At 38.7% G+C, this 18,079-nt stretch overlaps 1 protein-coding gene across 2 annotated transcripts in view; it reads left to right on the forward strand.

The window, feature by feature from the left end:
• The window catches only part of TENM1 (teneurin transmembrane protein 1), a 344,996-nt gene that overhangs the window by 162,938 nt on the left and 163,979 nt on the right, over nucleotides 1-18,079 (forward strand). For both annotated transcript variants that reach the window (XM_040614729.1, XM_040614730.1), the window contains exon 4: nucleotides 17,435-17,675. In XM_040614729.1, the coding sequence (XP_040470663.1) occupies nucleotides 17,435-17,675 (241 nt within the window). The remainder of the gene's footprint in view (nucleotides 1-17,434; nucleotides 17,676-18,079) is intronic.

Raw genomic sequence — 18,079 nt, forward strand, 5'->3', positions numbered from 1 at the left:
AGTGTTATAGGAATATTAAATCAAATTCTGCTCTCAGCTGAACTGTATCCCCATTCCTTGCTTAGCTTTGTTTGACAGTAAGAACTTGAGGCAGAAAATAAAAGAGCTTCATTGCACTGGTGGAAGTACCAGGAGAGACCAATAGAGAAGGAATGTGTTACTGTACCCATCGAGAGTGCGCTTGGCAGTTCTCTTGCATTCACCTGGCTTATGTGAAGGGGTAAGACAGTGTCTCACTTCATCTGCGCTTCCCCCATCACGCTTTTGGGTAGAGCATCTCAGTGTATTGCCTGTGCTGCCGTGACAGGAGTTTGCCCCTGGTTTTGATACACGCAGGGACCACTTGTGTCCTCTGTGACTCCACGTAGCAGCTGCCTGCAGCCCTGCTCTGCCTGGAATTTGTGGTGTTACTGAATGCAGAATTTTTTTATAATTCATGGAATCTGTGCTGGAAAATTCCAAGTGATTTTCCATATTCAGTAATAACATGGACAACATTGTTCACACTAAGACCAGCCATTCAAAGATTCTCTACTGATATAACCTAATAGAGCAGCTTTGTCTTTGACTAATGCCGGGGGGGGCAGCAGGGGGGCTATTATTAGTAGACATGGAGTTTGCTGCTGTTGCTATGGAGTTTTGAGGCGGGGAGGTTAGGGCAATAGAGTCATTACGAAAGCAGCATGATGTGTTTAGTTTTTTATAGGTAAAGCATGGTAATTTTACTGCTGCCTTTATAGCATGTGAAATGGAGCTAAAGCCTCACAGTGGAGGATGCAAACATACATGGTGCTGCTGTCATACTTGGAGATCATCTGGAAGGAGATGAATCACTAATCAGTAAATGGATAAACTTCCCAAGCCATTTTACTTTGTATTAATGTTGGAGCCTGATCAATACCATAAATGTCAGCTACAGTTTCGGTCATTTAGTTCAGTCTGATGAAGTAAAAGTTGTTTTCGCATTAGCTATCTGTCACGTGTAGCGTGCAGCAATGTTGTTAATATAAATGATGTAGCATTATAATCATATTTGTGCTATCAAATTGCAAGGATATTCACATGAGATTAATTTTCGCTCAGCAGATGTCCCAGGCAATGGCACCGATTCTTTCTTCACAGTCTCTTTGGGACCCGTGCTGTTGCTGTGCAGCAGGCAGAGCGAGTGTGGGTGCTGGCACATGCACTGCAGAACTGAGCTGATGACAGGTCCTTCCCTTCCCTCTGTTTTTCATGTCTAATCAACAGGGCAGACTTAGAGCTGTGGGGATCACTACAGGCTGTAAACCAGGCTGGGGGGGGTCTCTGCAGCCATCTGATATTCCCTCCTACATTAGGCAAAATTTCCATCTGAACTTGGACAATGAACTACCACACAGCTGTCTTACATCTTATCTTTATACTCAGTTTTTCTTTCTTCAGTTAAACCGAGTCATTGACATGTTTACTTGTACATTTTTCAGCTGTGTATTTTTTGTACAATAGTACTATTTTGATAGATACGTGATGTGTTGCTTTTTCTTCAATGTAAGATTGTAAAAAAACAAACTGGAGGAGGAGAAAAGCTGTGTCTTGAGTGGCTCCCTCCTTTTTGTTGTTTATGATGCATTTTTATTTCACAGTTTCTACTTTGGAATTCTGAAGAGTTCAATTTCAGCTGAATGCTACGACTCAGCTCTAATAATTACTTTTAAAAGCTCATTTTGAAATCGCATAAGCTGAAACTGCCAGCTGATCTTCACCCATTCTGTCCATCCTCTTTAGTAAAAGGTAACTATAGCATGTATTATTGACAACTACTTTCTCCACTTTCTTTGTTTGCATTCAGTCGGCGTATTCCATAATAAAGGCAGGCAAGTATATAAAGCACAGTGCAAGTATATGAACAGAACTATTTGTTCTATCCTAGTTTCCTTGGTAATTCTGTTATTCAGTACTGTAAGATGAGTTTGGCGGAGGGTACTTTGTTACCTGGTTATTGCATCATTCAGGTTGAAGTGCAGTAGTCCCATTTGTATTGGTTCACAAAACCTGTATGAGGCTATTTACAGCATGTGCTAAGAGTCACATATTTCAAAAGGCTACAAGTAAGCATCAAAATTGGGATTTAAACATTAGGATGAGGCTCAGAAGAAGGCTTGAATTACTATTCTGATCTGGACAGTAAATCCTATAGCAGTGGTTTCATGGGTTCCTTATCTGTGTTGAGTTTCAAATTGCTATTGAAGTGTCAATACCTAGCTCACTCGGAGATCTGCAAATCAAGTATTTCGTCTCTAGTTTTTGCATTATGGGTGGTACATGACTTCAAGGGAGATCCATCCTTATTTTTCAGCCATGAGAATGGGTTGCCTGAAACTTGTTGGCTGAATAAATTACATGCTCATCTTGTTTTCCCCAAATGTCTTCTGTCTCAACTGGGGCTGACCTCATCACGTAGGAGGGAATTCACCAACGGCTGGAATTTGGTTGAGGTTCTCTGGCTGGAGCAGGACGCAAGCAGTGAATGCGGTTTTGCTCTGCGCTGCTATATTGCCATATGTGAAATGAAATCCTTCAAGATGATAAAAATCTAGCCTTTTAAGTAAACTGAGCAAATACCAGCCTTACTTCTGTTCTTTCCACTGGGATTTGAAGTCAGTGGAGATTTTTGTATATGTATAAAATATACATATGTATATTATGTACTTAGACACATAAAACCACTTCCTATTCATATGTAGGTTTTCTACTTGGATGCACTTAGGTTTCTGTGTATGTTGCCAGCTTAGTGTGGATAAATAATTATCTATATAAAATTTTATTCGTAAAATACTTGCAACTTCCTCATCTCAATGGCAGTTTGTAGCAACAAGATCCCAGATTAAATGTGGTGGTAACAAAAAAAAAAAAAAAAATAATATTTCTCTCCTAACAGTTTCATTTAGTGATCCACTCTACTTTTATTGTGAGTGTAAATAATTGAATACCTACTGAGTTCATTATGTTGTTTCTCTATCATTCACATCTTCTCTTTAAAATACGCAATGTTTACTGTCTCCTCAGATGGTATTTTTTCCACATCGCTAATCTAGTCACCTGTTTGTAAAATTCCTTCAACTTTTACCAAATTGTTCTGAAAAAAATGTGTCAAGAATGGAAGAAAGTATTCCATAAGACGTGTGTGTAATGATTTAACACTATTTGCCTTTTTACTTTCTATCCAATTTACTCTATTTTCCATGCTGTTACATTCTTTTACTAAGGCTGTATGAAGAAAAGAGGTTTTCATTGAGCTGTTTACAGACATACGCGGGTCCATTTTCTGAGTACTTGGAGTTAATTTAGATCTCAGCAATCAATTTGAGGTACCTTGCATTTGTTGATGGGAATTTTCATCTGCTGATGTATGGTCCATTCACATACTTCTGCTGGACCCTCTTACTTCAGACTGCAATAAGTTTGTGCCAACCTGTATTTTACTGGTTCTGTGGTTCATCCCTTTCTAAATCACAAATGCAGTAACCTGTTCCTAGAGCAGAATTGTGCGGTGTTCCACAGCTGATATTTTGAAATGACAAATTTTCTGTTCCTAAACATATAAAAAATGGATATATCCTATCAAAGTTGGGCTGTTAGCTTCTGTGGTTACATCTAGCAAACCAAGGCAGAATAACATAATCGAAATCCATGGGGTTAATCCCATGTCATGCTGTTGTAACTGGGAAAAGAGATGGGTCCTAAACTTACCCCTAAATCTTTCAAATAAAGCCATCTGCTCAAAAGTTTGGTCAGAACAGGTTTTAAGCCATCATCCTGGCAATAAAAGGAAAATGAATGATTCTGCAAGGCATACAGCTTTTTGTACATAAAAATGAAGCAACCTTGAAAATCTATTGACTTTCCAGTAGGTTAATATTTTCAAGTAGGTGACTGTAGTCTATAAAAGTCAAGCCTGAAAACAGATGAACGTAAGTTCTTCTAAGTTGCTATAAATTGCTGAAATTTGCCTGAATACTTACTGAACGTGCAACACAATGAAGTCTGGTATTTGACCGTTGAGGTCTAAGTTTAATGGGAATCCATAAATGTACAAGCTCAGTTTACACAGACATCCTATCCCAAATTTTATGGTGCAGATGTGCTTATTAATAAGACAGTGAAAACCCTTAGTCAGTAATTTTTCCCTGGACTTTCTAAGTATTAAAATATGTGAAATACCAAGTTCTTTCCAAAATTGAAGAGTTCGGCTGCCTAAAGAAAGTTACCATCCGTGCTGGATGGCCAAAACCATAAGGTGTGAAATTCTCCAAGCCCTCAGCTTCTTGAATTCTGTTTGACCAGTATGAGGAGGGACTCGCTGCCTGTGCGGCACAGGCCTGGCTTTGTGGGTCTTTGTTTCTGGCTTTATTTTCATGGATATTTCACACTTTCAAAAGTTATCTTCTGAAAGCCATTTTTTGCTCTATTTGAAATTCTGAAATATGTAGGAGTTTGGCATAGGATTCAGAGCTGAACAAAGGATAATAATCAGTTTTCTTTCAATAATTTGATTTTCTGAGAAGTTAGTGGGCTTGCTGTTCTTTGGTTGTAAGTACTGTAAGTTTCAGTTGAGGTATAATTATTTCTATATTATTATTATTGTTACTAAAGCAGCTTTGCCTAATCTGGAAAGCAAAAAGCAAACAAAAATAGCCAATAATGAGTTCTGAATAATTTTGAGTCAGTTTTAAGAATGATAAGCAAAGACTCACTGCAGTGAGCTCTCGAACATTGCATCACTTAAAGGGAAATTTCTTCTATAGCAAAAGGTGCAAAGAACTTTTTTCCTGAACACCAACTCTTGCAGTGTTTGACCTCCAGGTATTAATTATTTTTTAATTTGGAGTGAGTATCTTGATAAATCTTTGAGTCTTTATTAAGGATGTGTTCCTCTTTGATATCCTCTTTTGTTTAGGTTTCAATTATTTAATTACAGGTCTTGATATGAAACTAATCATGCATACATCCATATGAAGCTGGCGTACTGACAGGATAAAATCATTAAACAGTCATTACTATAAACTGACGTTGGCCTGTAATTTTTGCAGTTAACGGGGGAGTTAATGCTTGGTGAACAATCCAATTAAAACTGGCAACAAAAGACTTAAAATGTCAGCCAAATTGCTTTTTAATAGTCAACGCAGCCGTCACAAAACATAAACATTAAAGTCCCCATAGTAGCATAAAGCGTCATGGTGAAACAATTCTAGAAAATGAATAATAATTACAGTATCCTGAGAATTCTCTTAATAGATGTGCACTCATTAAAATACTTTGTTGGTTAGATTCATATGAAAAAGTATGTTTCCCTTGATACTTCTTTATGCATTTGTTTTGAAGGTTTTATTCGATATTTTATAGATGTAATTTCTAGTAATATTCAAAAATGCATGTCTTATTTACAATGAGTTTAAATAACTATATAGATAAGCCTTGAGTGAAATGCACCTCAGAAATGTGTTGGAGGTGAACTGAGGATACAGCCACAAAGAACTTTTAAAACCTATTAATGCTGCAAAATGATGTCATCTGTTAATTTTGAATTGCACTAGATTTCTTTTGCAAGTTGAGCAAGAATCGCAGGAGAAGCTTGTCAGCCCTTACTGCCTGAATTAACCGTCTGAATCTGTTTACGCAGAAACGATCCTATTGGTACTTGATAGATGCTCTGTTCAGATCTTCAAATATGCTTAAGAGTGCAGGGCTCCTAGGAACTTACATGCAGAGTGGACTTAAAAGCCCTGCAGAGTTCTGAGGAACCAGGCCACAGCCCCCGGGTTAGTGGAGAGGTAGAAGTGTGTTGGTATTTCAGAAAACCTACGCGCTTGCTTGTAAATGCCTAAATACGCGTTAGAGAGACTAACTTGAAAGCTGTGGGGCTGTGCCCAGGCTGTTGTGTTCATTTTCAGGCATTACATTAGCTTTTTCTGTGTTGTTATTTTGTCTTTCCCTACAGGAGTTTTTCTTTTCTTTAAAAAATAATCGATTTTTTGTTTACCATCAGTTACACATGTACCGTTGTCTTTCCTCCCAGCAAGCTCAGTTCTATAGGAGAAGTGTCAACATTCCTAACTAAAACGTTAGCAAATCTCAATGGCAGGAATAGATCTCTTTGTAGAAGTGTTTCTTTTATTTCTGGATTGAGAGGGACAGGAACTTGTTAACTGCTTCTAGGGATAAAAGGCAGAAGTAGTCGGTCAGCTAATTCTATGCTGAGGTATTAACTAATGTATTGTAATTGAGGACCGTTTAAAATCATTTGGTGAGTGACAAATAGCTTTCTGTTATGCTACCTGACAATTACATGCAATTACTCCTTAAATCATACAATGTACTTCTAGAGTTACCAAGAATAAATTGATGCTGACTACCCTACAGCTAAAGTTACCATTTTTCTTGTGGTTAAAAAAAAAATCTCTTATTTAGATCAACAATTCTCTGTTTAAGTAGAGAATTAACAGATAAATTGCAATAATTCCTTATGTAAAAAATTGTTTTCTAAAGCAAAACTTCAAAAGGACAATATATGTTTTGAAACTGTAATTTGTCTTTAAGAATTCTTCTTTAAGATATCTGTCAACTAAAGTTTGTGAAGTAGAATGTAAGTGAAGCTGAAGTAAGCAGTCTGGTTTCCCACGAGCACTTTACCCTGACAAACAGGAAACTAGTAAGGCTGTTGAGAAAATCCTCTTCTACTGTCATGTATTATTTTTTATTAATTTTGAATTATTTTATAGGTCAGACTGCTCTGAGGAGAGGATAGGATGGGAGGGGCCACATGTGCTTTGATTTTATAAAAAAGCCATTGTCGACAATAGTTCTTGACAAGTGATAAGCACACATACTTGCTGCCTGGGAATTCATCAACTGTGTTTAAAAGTAACCTCCACCAAGGCAAAGTGGAAGTCTCTTCTTGACTTCAGGAAGAGTAATGGATCATATCCCTAATTGATGTAGCAGGTTTGAACATGTGTGCAGTCATTCAGGAAGAGCCATAGAAAAGCCTCATCAGTTTCACCAAAAGCCATTAATTCTATTGCTCAATAGTAGGTTTCTGTATAGTTTTCATTCTGATCGTACAAAATACCTAGCAGAAAACTGTGGGAACAAACAACTTTGCTACCCCATACAGGCTACAAAGAAGAGTCACTTTAAAATTAAGTCTCGGGGAGCACAGCAGAGATAGTTTCAACAGAGACATTACAGGAGATGCAGACTTATATCAGATGCAGCCCCGTGATTTATGGTGAATTCTGTAGGTTCTTTGTATGGTTGAACTTTGTAGGTCCAGGGCTGTTTGTTCTGAACAGCCAACTCTGAGCAAGCTGCTCTCCTCTCCACTCCTGCAGAGCAAAGCCACCCGCTTGGCGCCAGCACCCGATGGTCCCCCCGGACCAGCGCTGCACCTCTGCCCCAGGAAGGCAGGGAAACTAGCCTAGAAGCAAACTTTTCTACAGAATGCCCAAATCTGCTTCAAAAACCCCAATACGGTGATATGGCCTGAAGTAACTTCTTGTTTATTTCAGTGTGATGAATGTTGAGCCCTAAGGCTCATGCGGGACTCTCACAGACGACGTAGGCTGTGTGACTGGCTGCAGCGTTCACACAAAACCTAGTTGCAAAGTATTCTGGCAAGAAAAATATTTCTTAGTATTTCTTCATAAAATACTACTGTATTGGTATTAATTTGAGATAGATATGCATATAGAGCCACAGTGAAATTCTACGTATGTTTACATGTTATGGATACATTTGACAGCTTTCTCTGCCCCTCCACAAGTTATTATGTAACAACAGATAAATGAATTACTTATTTTATACTCCCTATAATCATATAAGTGTCACTATAAATATGTGTAAAGATGTTCATTTCAAGCAATTTAACGTCAAGGTGAAATCCATAATAAAAAACACATGAATTACTGTTTTATTGAATAAAATAGAGACCTTCATTTTCCTATATAAGCTATAAATGTGTCTTTCAAAGTATTATGAACACAGAAACTAATCTGTATCTCTCCTGATATTCCCTCATTAATATCTTTCTAAAAGGATTGTCTTAAAAATGAAGTAAATACATGGGGGTAGAGACAATTACTGAATGATGCCGGAGAGCTTTCTATGCCTGTACATGGTATTGATTGTAAAAATGGATCTAGTATTTTCAATTATGCTCTGCAAAATGCCAGGAGATATACTACATTTGACACGGTGATCTGGAGTACAGAGTTCGGTGTCCTGAGCAAAGCCTTTATATATCTAAGTGGGAGAAGCTGGAGTGTGAATCCTCCTTGAAGCCAGAAAGTTCAGGCACTTCCACCTTGAAGTAAACTTAGAGTAAGTTTGCAGTGCTGCCAGCAAAACACTAGCTCTAAGCTCAAATAGACAAGAGATATGCTTGGGATCTTGCCCCCAGTAATTTCAGGAACGTGCATGAACACGATGCTCATCAGAGCTTAAGTTTGTTTCCTGATGTAACTGGGAGGATTAACCATGTCTTAGGGCTTATCATCTTTTCATATTTCCGTAGAGCCACAGGATATTTTTATATTTACAACAATATGAATCAACAAACTGATCTCTCTCAGGGCTGGGCTTTAAGCTGAGCAGGGTTCTGTGCTTTAGTCAACGGGTGGGACTCATACCACTGTCCCCAGCCCTAAGAAGGCTAACAGTGAAATGGAGGAGTCTTCATCTCGGCTGTTGCAGCGCAGTGAACTCGGGTGCCACAGGGAAAACTTTATTGGGGTCTGTAACGGGGCCCAGGCTCCAGCAGTCTTTTTTACTTAAAATGTTGTAAAGTAGCAGGAGCACAGATGAAGCAAGTAAGGGGCAGGCAGGGAAGGTTATCATCCACTGCAGAGGCGCTGGTGACAAAAGTGGCTTAATATGTCCATATTCATGATATTTCATTGAACTGCTGGGCTAAATACACTGTGTATTTTGGTATGATTTACAGTTGCTAATTCCATTACCTATAGATCCCTTTTAGAAAGCCCTCACAGCTAATGAATTTAATGGCACAAAGGCCAAAACTTGAATATGTATCACTCTGCCGAAAACCATCAATAACTGGGGAAACATTAATTTTTACAGCCATGGCTGCTTGCAACCTATTTTACCAATCATAAACTGCTTTTTAATCAAAATCTGTTCACCTCTAAGGTCATCAAAATTTGCTGCCAGGCTACTTGTAACTGCCTGGCTTTTGTAAACCTGGATGACAGGCTTACTCTGTAAGCTATAATCTCTCCCACTTTGTTCTGAGTTTTAGAATAGTGATTGTACCGTCGTCCCCTGTGAGTTGCCACGGATAGAAGTTACAACTTGTGATATTGACTGAACCCACCACTTGTAAGTAATGGCAGGAATTACACCTTCTCCTGAAAATACCACCTTTAAGCTGGCTGTGGGCTGTCAGTATCCGCTTCTATCCTTTGAATGCTGTGTGCTGTTAATTGTGCCAGCAGCTGCTTGATCTGCTAAACAAACCCCTGGAAGCCTGGGCTGGTTTAGGTTGTTCCCTAAGTCTCCATCATAACTGGAGTGCTGCTTTGCTTCTCCCTTCGCGTTTTCTCCTTGACCTGTGAGGCTTAACCATCAAGAGTCTGTTCCAACCCAAGACAAGCCTGGAGTGATTTAAGAGGAGTCCTGTCTCGACTGGATGGGTATTTGAGAGAATCTGATGGCTGTACCACCTGCAACGAAGGAGGCTGAAAGGGGAGAGCAGGGTAGTTGCATTCCAAATTTGTCATATTAATTGACATAAATGTGAGCATTTCGTATAAATGGAATCATGTGTTTCACATAAATATTATACATAGAGTGCATTCGTATTTAACAGCTATGTGAAGAAGTACTATAGAACAAAGCTATAATTCAGACAGTTCAGCAGAATAAAAGCACCTCAGGAGCTCTAGCACTTCACTCCCCTCTGGCAATGTTTATTTTATATAAACATGCATCAGTGTGTTTATATTGTCAGGTGCTTCTGCATGATAACATTTAAAACTTGCATCTTATCCACAGTACACAGCGTTACAACCTGAAACTCATTTCTGGTTACAAACTACAGCACAGAGAGTGGCATCTTATAGCGCAGTGTTTATGTCCAAAATTATTCCACTTCAGCAATCAGGCTCCCAAGTTAAAACACTGAGTGATGGGGTTAATTAAGGAGGAGTAGTGCTACTGTAGCTCTAATGGGCTACAGATATGAGTGTCTCTAAGTGAGGCAAACTTTGTCAGGAAAGGTAATGTCTTTCATTGCACCAGCTGATATAGCTGGAGAAAAAAAAAATATAGCTTTGGGCCCACAAAGCCGCCTTTTGGTTTGAGTATATTAACGTTTCTATCATCAGGGGAAAAAAAAAACAACCACTCTCCCATGCACATCTTTAAAAAAAAAAAAAAAAAAGACTATATCAGTCTTATTTCAATAATTGTACAAAGAAAAACTGACAAGTTAAATATATGGTACAAAGACGACAGATGCCAGGATTTTTTGAATCTTGAAAAGCAGAATATTATTAAATGCATACTGTCAGCAAAGTTGGAAAGGATGGCCATGTGATAGGTCCCTAGGGATAAATCACTGCCTTTCCTTCTCTAATGAGTTCTAACCTCCATTCTTTTGCTTGAAAAATTCTCCCACATCTTCCTGCAGCTGAATCAAGAAAAAGTTTGTTTGCAGAGACACTTTTGAGATACTTCTGATTTATTTTTCAAAACACTATGAGATCTTCCATATTTTTTCACTTTTATCGTGCTACTAATTGATGTTTTACCAGAAATAAGGCTCAGCAGTGCTACCATCCTGACATGCAACAATGATAGCAAATTACTGGTGAATATGATTCCTGCTAATGAAAATTCCTTGTGCTCTCTGTTGCTTGAAGTTTAAAGGCATTGATACTTAATATCAATATCATATGCAGGTGATAAAGTCCATTTATACTATTTAATTTGCGAAGATTTTCTAGTAGAGTTTAAGTAATCCATCATTTTTTTTGTTAGAAATGGACCAAAAATGTACATTAAAGTAAGGGGGAAATCCCAGGCTCATATTAGTCCACTCTAAATAAATATGGACTTCAGAAGGAGTTTTAGCTGAGTTTAGCACTATTTCACAAGAGATTGTATTAAACAGAATTAAAGAAACATAAAACATTCATTTCTGTAAAAGCAACAGTGTTTTAAAGAGAGACTTCCTGGTGATGCTCCCATCGTGCTTTTTTACTCTGGTGCTCAAAACTGAATAATTATGTTTTTGTAAGGTTTCCTAGAATTCAGTCCATTATGAGTGTCTAGAAAATATAGTCATGTAGGTCTTACAGTACAAGTTTTGACTTTTAATGTAAAAATTGAAAAGGAAATGCAGTGCCGCCATCGTAAGAACTCCTTAATGTCCTTGCAGCTTATATGCAGAACAGGTGTTTTTTTCCTGCACAGTTAGACCATACAGCATTCAATGTAAATGTTACTTGTGTTTTAAAAAGAGTTGAATTGCATCATATTTCATTTTAAAACATGGCTAAACTTGGAAAGGCTGAAGGGGAAATAAGTTTCTGTTAGCATTAGGGAATTATTACGATTCTTATTTACCAAATATCTTTTTGTTAAAATGATCCACAAATTACAAGTTAGAAGCTGTTAGTGTGTGTGTGTGTATAATTAGAAGGGATTCAAGGGAATGGAACATATGTGATACTGAGAACATGAAGGGAACATTTACTGGGATCCATATGAACACATTGGACTGAGTGTTTAAATATTATGCATTTCTTTGACATCATTACATTATTACAACGTAAATCCAGCTGTAGTTTATGCTTATTGACACCATTCAAAGTACATAGCATAAGAACTCTGGTTTTGGTTTTGTTTTTTTTACGTGCTGTGCTTTGTTTTCAGCACAGCCTAAATAATGATATGTAGGATTCATGCTACTCTTAGGCTGGCAGTATAATATGAAATTATATACTTGGCTACTTCAGGGCATACTTGAACGGATAAATAAAGGGCCCAGAGACCCTTGATGATCCCTGATGCTTAACTGGTCCCTCCCGCCCTCAGTCTGTTCTGGGCCATCCCAACCTGCTCAGCAAGGACCATCTGCTGCAGCAGGGGCGAGCTGAAAGCACCATGGGCATGAGTCAGTTGGCTGTGTCGGGAAGTCCTACTGCTCTCTGGAGGTCTCTAAATCTCTTCTACTTTGTGTGTAAACTTTGAGTCCGTATGACCTTTAGTTTATAAGCTTTCATTACATTATAAGCTTTATTTTGCATAAAACCATATGGTTTGCAGAATTCTTTAGAGCTGCTTGGTATTTTTTGTTCAAGAAGATTTACTGTGTAGTAAGGCTGAGAAAAAAGTTATATACAGCAAAACAATAATGTAAAGGTAAGTTGGTATTAAAGGTATTGGTTGAATACTTTTATATCCTAGTGGTCTGACAATGTTGTGGAAGCAAAGCATTTTGCAAGTAAGGTAGGCCAGCTAAATGTTGAGCTACATCAGAAGAAGCAAGTGTAGAATAGATGACTGAAACACAACGTAAATTTATACATCAATAGACCAATTTCATACACAAGTTGCTTTTTTGTGTCCACCTTTTCTCCAAATATGTGATGCCAAAAATGAAAGGAATTCAGAGGTACGCAACAAATAATCAGGGGCTTGGGTAGGGTCATTGGTGCAGAGAGAAAAAGAGTTTAAATTTTAGAATGGAAAGAAAAGGGTGTAAAGACTTACACAGCACCAAATAAGCATATTAACATATAACAGAATCAGTGCTCTGCAATGGTAGCACCTACATCTAAATCATAGTTTGTCTTCCTAGACTTGGAGCATAAATCTCATTGTAAAATTGAGAAATTTTTTTCTGTGCTTTTTAGCTCCAGTCTTAAGCATTCAGATTCTGTCTTCCCTGCACTGAATCTTTTGCAGTTCTTCAGTGACCATGATGCTCCTTCATCTCTGCTTGAGAAAAAAATTCCAGACTGCTTTGTAACTGAGCAGTAGTATACCCACAGAACTTTGAAATAAGCTAAACTAAACTCTCTGAACATATGTTGCTATTTCATTCATTTAATAATGGATGGCAAGCTAATTCATGCTCCAAACATACCAATAAATAATGAATTTAGGAACTTTCAGTTCAAATCAAAAATATCTCAAAAGCACTACAGGTTAGATGCAAACCTTTTAATGTTCAATGATTTGAATATATTCTCTCTGATATACTTATTAATGACACTGGCTATTGTAATCTTGTCACTAAATGATAAAACAATTAAATTACCCCATCTTTCTATGTGGGTCCAAAAAGTATAGTAGCATATACTTCAAAACTGTTAGGAAAATACTTCAGCAAAGTCCTGGCTTCTTTTCAAAACTAATTTTAATCAGGTGCTAACTAGTTGATACAGCTGCTTGCTTATTTTTCTCAGTCTGGAAAGCAGTTTGGCTACGTGTTTATGACTACACAGGCATTCTAACCTGACTCTTAAGGAAAATGAGGTTGTTGATGCTGCTGTTGTCCGTTGGTCTGTGCCTCCTGTACCTTTTGAGCAGAACGGCAGCACTCAGCCGACGTGGTAGCATAGGGGAAGTGTCTAAGGTAACTAACCTTCCACTTTCTGAAAGGCAGAGGCTTAGTAAAAAAGCGAGATCTGAGTTATTACATCTCCTGAAGGCAAAAGCAGTAGTAGCAGACCTCGGCGGCTGAAGAGGAGCTGTTGATGTCTGCGCGTCGTAGCTGCGGGGTTCCTGCTCCGTTATGCAACTGCTATGGAGCAGCCTGTGATCAATATTGCTGAAGGGCCATCCAAAAGAGTAAGTCAGAACCAAAGAAGAAGAAACATTCGGGACAGAAGCAGAGCTCCTCCCTTCAAACTTCAAAGAAAGGAGAGCAAGTAGAAATCCTTCAAACTAGCAGAATTACAAGGAAAAGTTTTACTGTTTATAGCTAGCATCAATGCAGAGGTTTCTCTGTTGGAGTGAGTCCGTGGAGTTTGGGAAGCATCTCAAAATGGAATAGCTAAACAAATTAACATCGTTATTGAAGAATGAAAGCAAAATCACAAAAAGAAAAAAAAAAAGGTGGCAGGAAGAATTTTAGTGGAGTTTGTGGACTGGATGGGGAGTGTATGAATTAAGAGTAGAGCAAAGCAGATCCAATATACAGCAAAGCAGCAGAATGTTGCATAAATCTTTTCAGAAGACATCACAGTTCTAGATGTGCTCTGCTGAAATGAGGGAACTATTTAAAAATACTGAATTCTCAGTGGAAAAATATAGACATTTGCTAAACAACTTCTTTGGTCTCTAAAAAAAAAGAAATGGCTAAATGCAAGGTCAGATGAGAAGGCCAGGAGTGAGGGCCGAGAACATCTCTTCTGGCTTGGGTGCACCTCAGAGGAAAATCTGATTTGAAGGAAATTATTGTAAATGTTCTGTTCAGATTGAGCTGAAATTGTGTTTTATAGTTACATTTTTAGATGAATGGAAACATCCACCACATCAATGAATGCATTGAAAACAACACTGCATTTGCATATAATACCTAGACTTTTTGATGTAACAAAATTTAAAAATCTGAACATTATTAGCAACCACTAAAAATAAAGCCAGCAGTTATTATGGATATCATTATGCTGAACAATAGCAACAGGATAAAAATTTATAACTGAGCTCATTTCTATATCACTCCCATACATTTTGGAAACTTGTTAGCTTTAGACAAATTATCTTGCATCATATCACTTTTTAGGTATTTAAATGATTTTGCATTAAGTTATTTTACAGAGTCTACTATTCAGAGTCCTGAAGAATTGTAAGTGTGCATATTCAGATATAATGCTGCTTTATATCCCAAGCAACATTTTTTGTGGTATAAAAATAAAGTTAATGAGGTGTAGACTTAGTTTCAAGCAAAATAAAAATAACTTTGCCAAATTAGAAAGTCTGTAAAAACTAATTGGAAACTCAGGCTGATTCTCAGCGTAATGAATTTGCCATGCTTCACTGAAGTGAAGGCCTGGTGCAGAAGACTTGTCTTTAAATCACCAAAGTACTTCAGAATCTGATGTGAGGTTTTCTGTGATGCCAGTAGCTGGACGAAGGGGTGACAAGTGTGGTTAATTAAAAAGAAATCCCCCAGGAAATCCGATGTGTTAATGTATAGTGATAAATTGCACTGGGATATATGAGGTACCCTACCAACCCTTCCAACTTTGTGGTTCACAGAGCAGAATCAGTCTATTGCGTGGAAGAGACTAAACTATTTGTCAGGTAATGGCATGCTATTGACGGGGTAGGGACAGTGCAGGTAAAAGGGGAGGAAGGGGACTAAACGATGCGTTGCTGTATGGCTTATACAGCTTTTCCCCATTTACCTCTAGAAGCAGTCACCTTGGCTGCTCGGCGTTCACTGCGTAGCTTTTAATGTACCTTGTAGAGCCTAACTGCCTGTCCTGGCAGAGATCAGCAATTTTCTAACAGGACAGTGGCACAACCATTAAAACAGCTTGTCATGCAAATTATAGGTTGTATAATAATCCTGCAAATTTTCTGTAAAGTGGATTTAAGATTGATACCACTAAGTAAGGGAATGTCATTGATCAAATACTTGAGGATGCTGGACATCAAATATTATGTCCAAAATTTGGGTAGCTTTCAATTCTAAAATAGCAGGATACAGGATTTACTGAGATTAATTATTATATGAAAGTGCCTTAGCAGATTATTTCAGAGCTCTGGACTGTTGACTGCAGTGATTTAATTTACTGAGGTCTCCAATTTTCTAATATGCTTAGAAATGCTTTTCTGGTGTATGCAAACTAATACTACAGCATAAACATTAATGCAACTGTAAGAATGCTGCCTTGATAAAAGATCAATGAAATTAAAAGGATTAAGCCTGGGCCAAATCCATGACAGCTTTGCTTACCACAGCATAGAAAAGCTTATGTGGAGCACTAAACAACCTTGTTTCTCCAGTTGGGGTAAATTGTGACTGTCACGGAGAAAAAACGGGCTTTTTTTTCTTCCAGCCATTCCGAGAAGGGAAGGGGCACACTTTCATCTTTCACCTTGAAGACACATCATGTCATAATTTAAAGAAAGTATGTGTTGTAAATGGATGGCAACAACAATTCCTTGCAGGGAATTTTTGCAGGTTCATCAGAGCTCTGCTCCAGCTGGTTTTGTGCAAATTTAACTGGACGGCTGCTAAGGTAAAAGGGAGAGTGAGGGTGAGTACAGAAATGGGACAAAAGCTGTGTTAGGTGGACACTGAGGTAAATTAGCTGGAAGAGTTTGAGGTTAATAGCTTCACAGTTCACCCAATCTGGCAGCAATTTTTATCAACGTCTTCTTTGCAAAGTATTTGTTATTGTTCATTTAAAAAGGAATGTCTTGCCTCAGTTCTCCATAGCTGTGTTTCTGGCTGTACTGAGAGGCTTGGGAGGCTCTTGTGGGAAGCAGAGAAAACAGGATTTTATTGTCCCTTCAAAGAACCCTTACACCATATTTGTATCTCGGTTGTTTTTTTGCAGGAGGATTTAAGCTCACGGGCACGGGCTGAGCCACCGTAAAGCTGCGTAGCAGCGCTAGCGCAGGGCAGGACCCTGCAGTCAGAGCATCCCTCTCTGGGGCTGGGGGTCCCGCGGGGCAGCGGCAGCACGGGTGGGGGGGCCTCAGGTACCCACACACGCCTCTTTCCCTCCTCCTTCACGACCTGGTCTGGTGGCTGTGAGCTCCTTGCCAGCTCATCTGCCTTGAGCTGCCATAAAACCTTTTCTCCGGGTATGGGGATGGTTAGTGCTTGGGCAGCCTTGGAGGGGGGCTTTTCCCAGGTCTCATTTAGCAAACGCAGTAACAGACTTGCAGAAATGTGGTAACTTTGTTTTACGGAAGGTGTTTGTTCAGCGGTTGGAATACAGTTATTTTCTGCCTTGATTTGAGGTGCAAGACTAATTCTTACACTGTGTCTATTTTTAAGCAGATGCTCTTAAATGAGAATTTTACCTCATTAAATCAGTTGGTATCTGTGCTGCAGTTTGATGTCGGCTTGATTTATTTGTTCTTTACCCTCATCCCCAAATAATCCTATGACAATTAAATGAATGTTGTATCTTCTTGTTTGTCCTTTTTCTTCTTTGTTTTTTGTTGAACTACTGAACTGCAGTGCTGGAGGATGTGTGTCTGTATCTGATACTCTTAGTTTCAGTAGTGTTATATTTTAAATTATTTCACATGTTGCAACAAAATTGTACAGGCAGCTGGGTTAACAACTTGATAAAGCACAATGCTTTCATCCCAACAGCTAATATATTATGCTCATGCTCTCTTGATCTTTATAAAATAATAACTCTCTGTGGGTTTTTTTGCCTTTTCTTTGTTGTTCCAGATATGCCAGGTAGCCCACATAACCAGTTCACCTTCAGACCCCTCCCGCCGCCACCTCCACCACCACATGCATGCACCTGTGCCAGAAAGCCACCTCCGACAGCCGATTCTCTCCAGAGAAGATCCATGACCACCCGCAGCCAGCCCAGTCCTGCTGCCCCGACTCCCCCCACTAGTACTCAAGATTCTGTGCACCTCCATAACAGCTGGGTCTTGAACAGCAACATACCGCTGGAAACCAGGTACAGACCCACCTGTTGGGCACAACTTATCTCAAATGTGGGGTTTTTTTTAGAAAAAACAGTAAGGAGGACTGACGTTGACGTGAGATGGGGATGGGGAATTAAGAGTTTGCCATTCAGGACGTGGCAGTGCATTTTGAGTTAAAGCCACATCGCATAGCCATGTGAAGCCTTACTTGATATGGCTAGATCATTAATGCTCATAAAAGCATGTGTTTTGCAAAGTTTTGGAAGACACTGATTTCCTTAAGGTGTGTAGATTGCATAGATACTTCAGAGTAGTGTACTTGGGTGCTTGTCTCACCCTGCCACATTCTCCCAAGGCTGTTTTGTAATGAGCAAATAGCACTTTTGTTTAATTGATGTACTCTGGCGCTCCTGGAGTCAAGGTTCAGGCTGTAGCT

The sequence above is a fragment of the Falco naumanni genome, chromosome 14 (genome assembly GCF_017639655.2).
Source record: "Falco naumanni isolate bFalNau1 chromosome 14, bFalNau1.pat, whole genome shotgun sequence".
Classification (NCBI taxonomy): Eukaryota; Metazoa; Chordata; class Aves; order Falconiformes; family Falconidae; genus Falco; species Falco naumanni.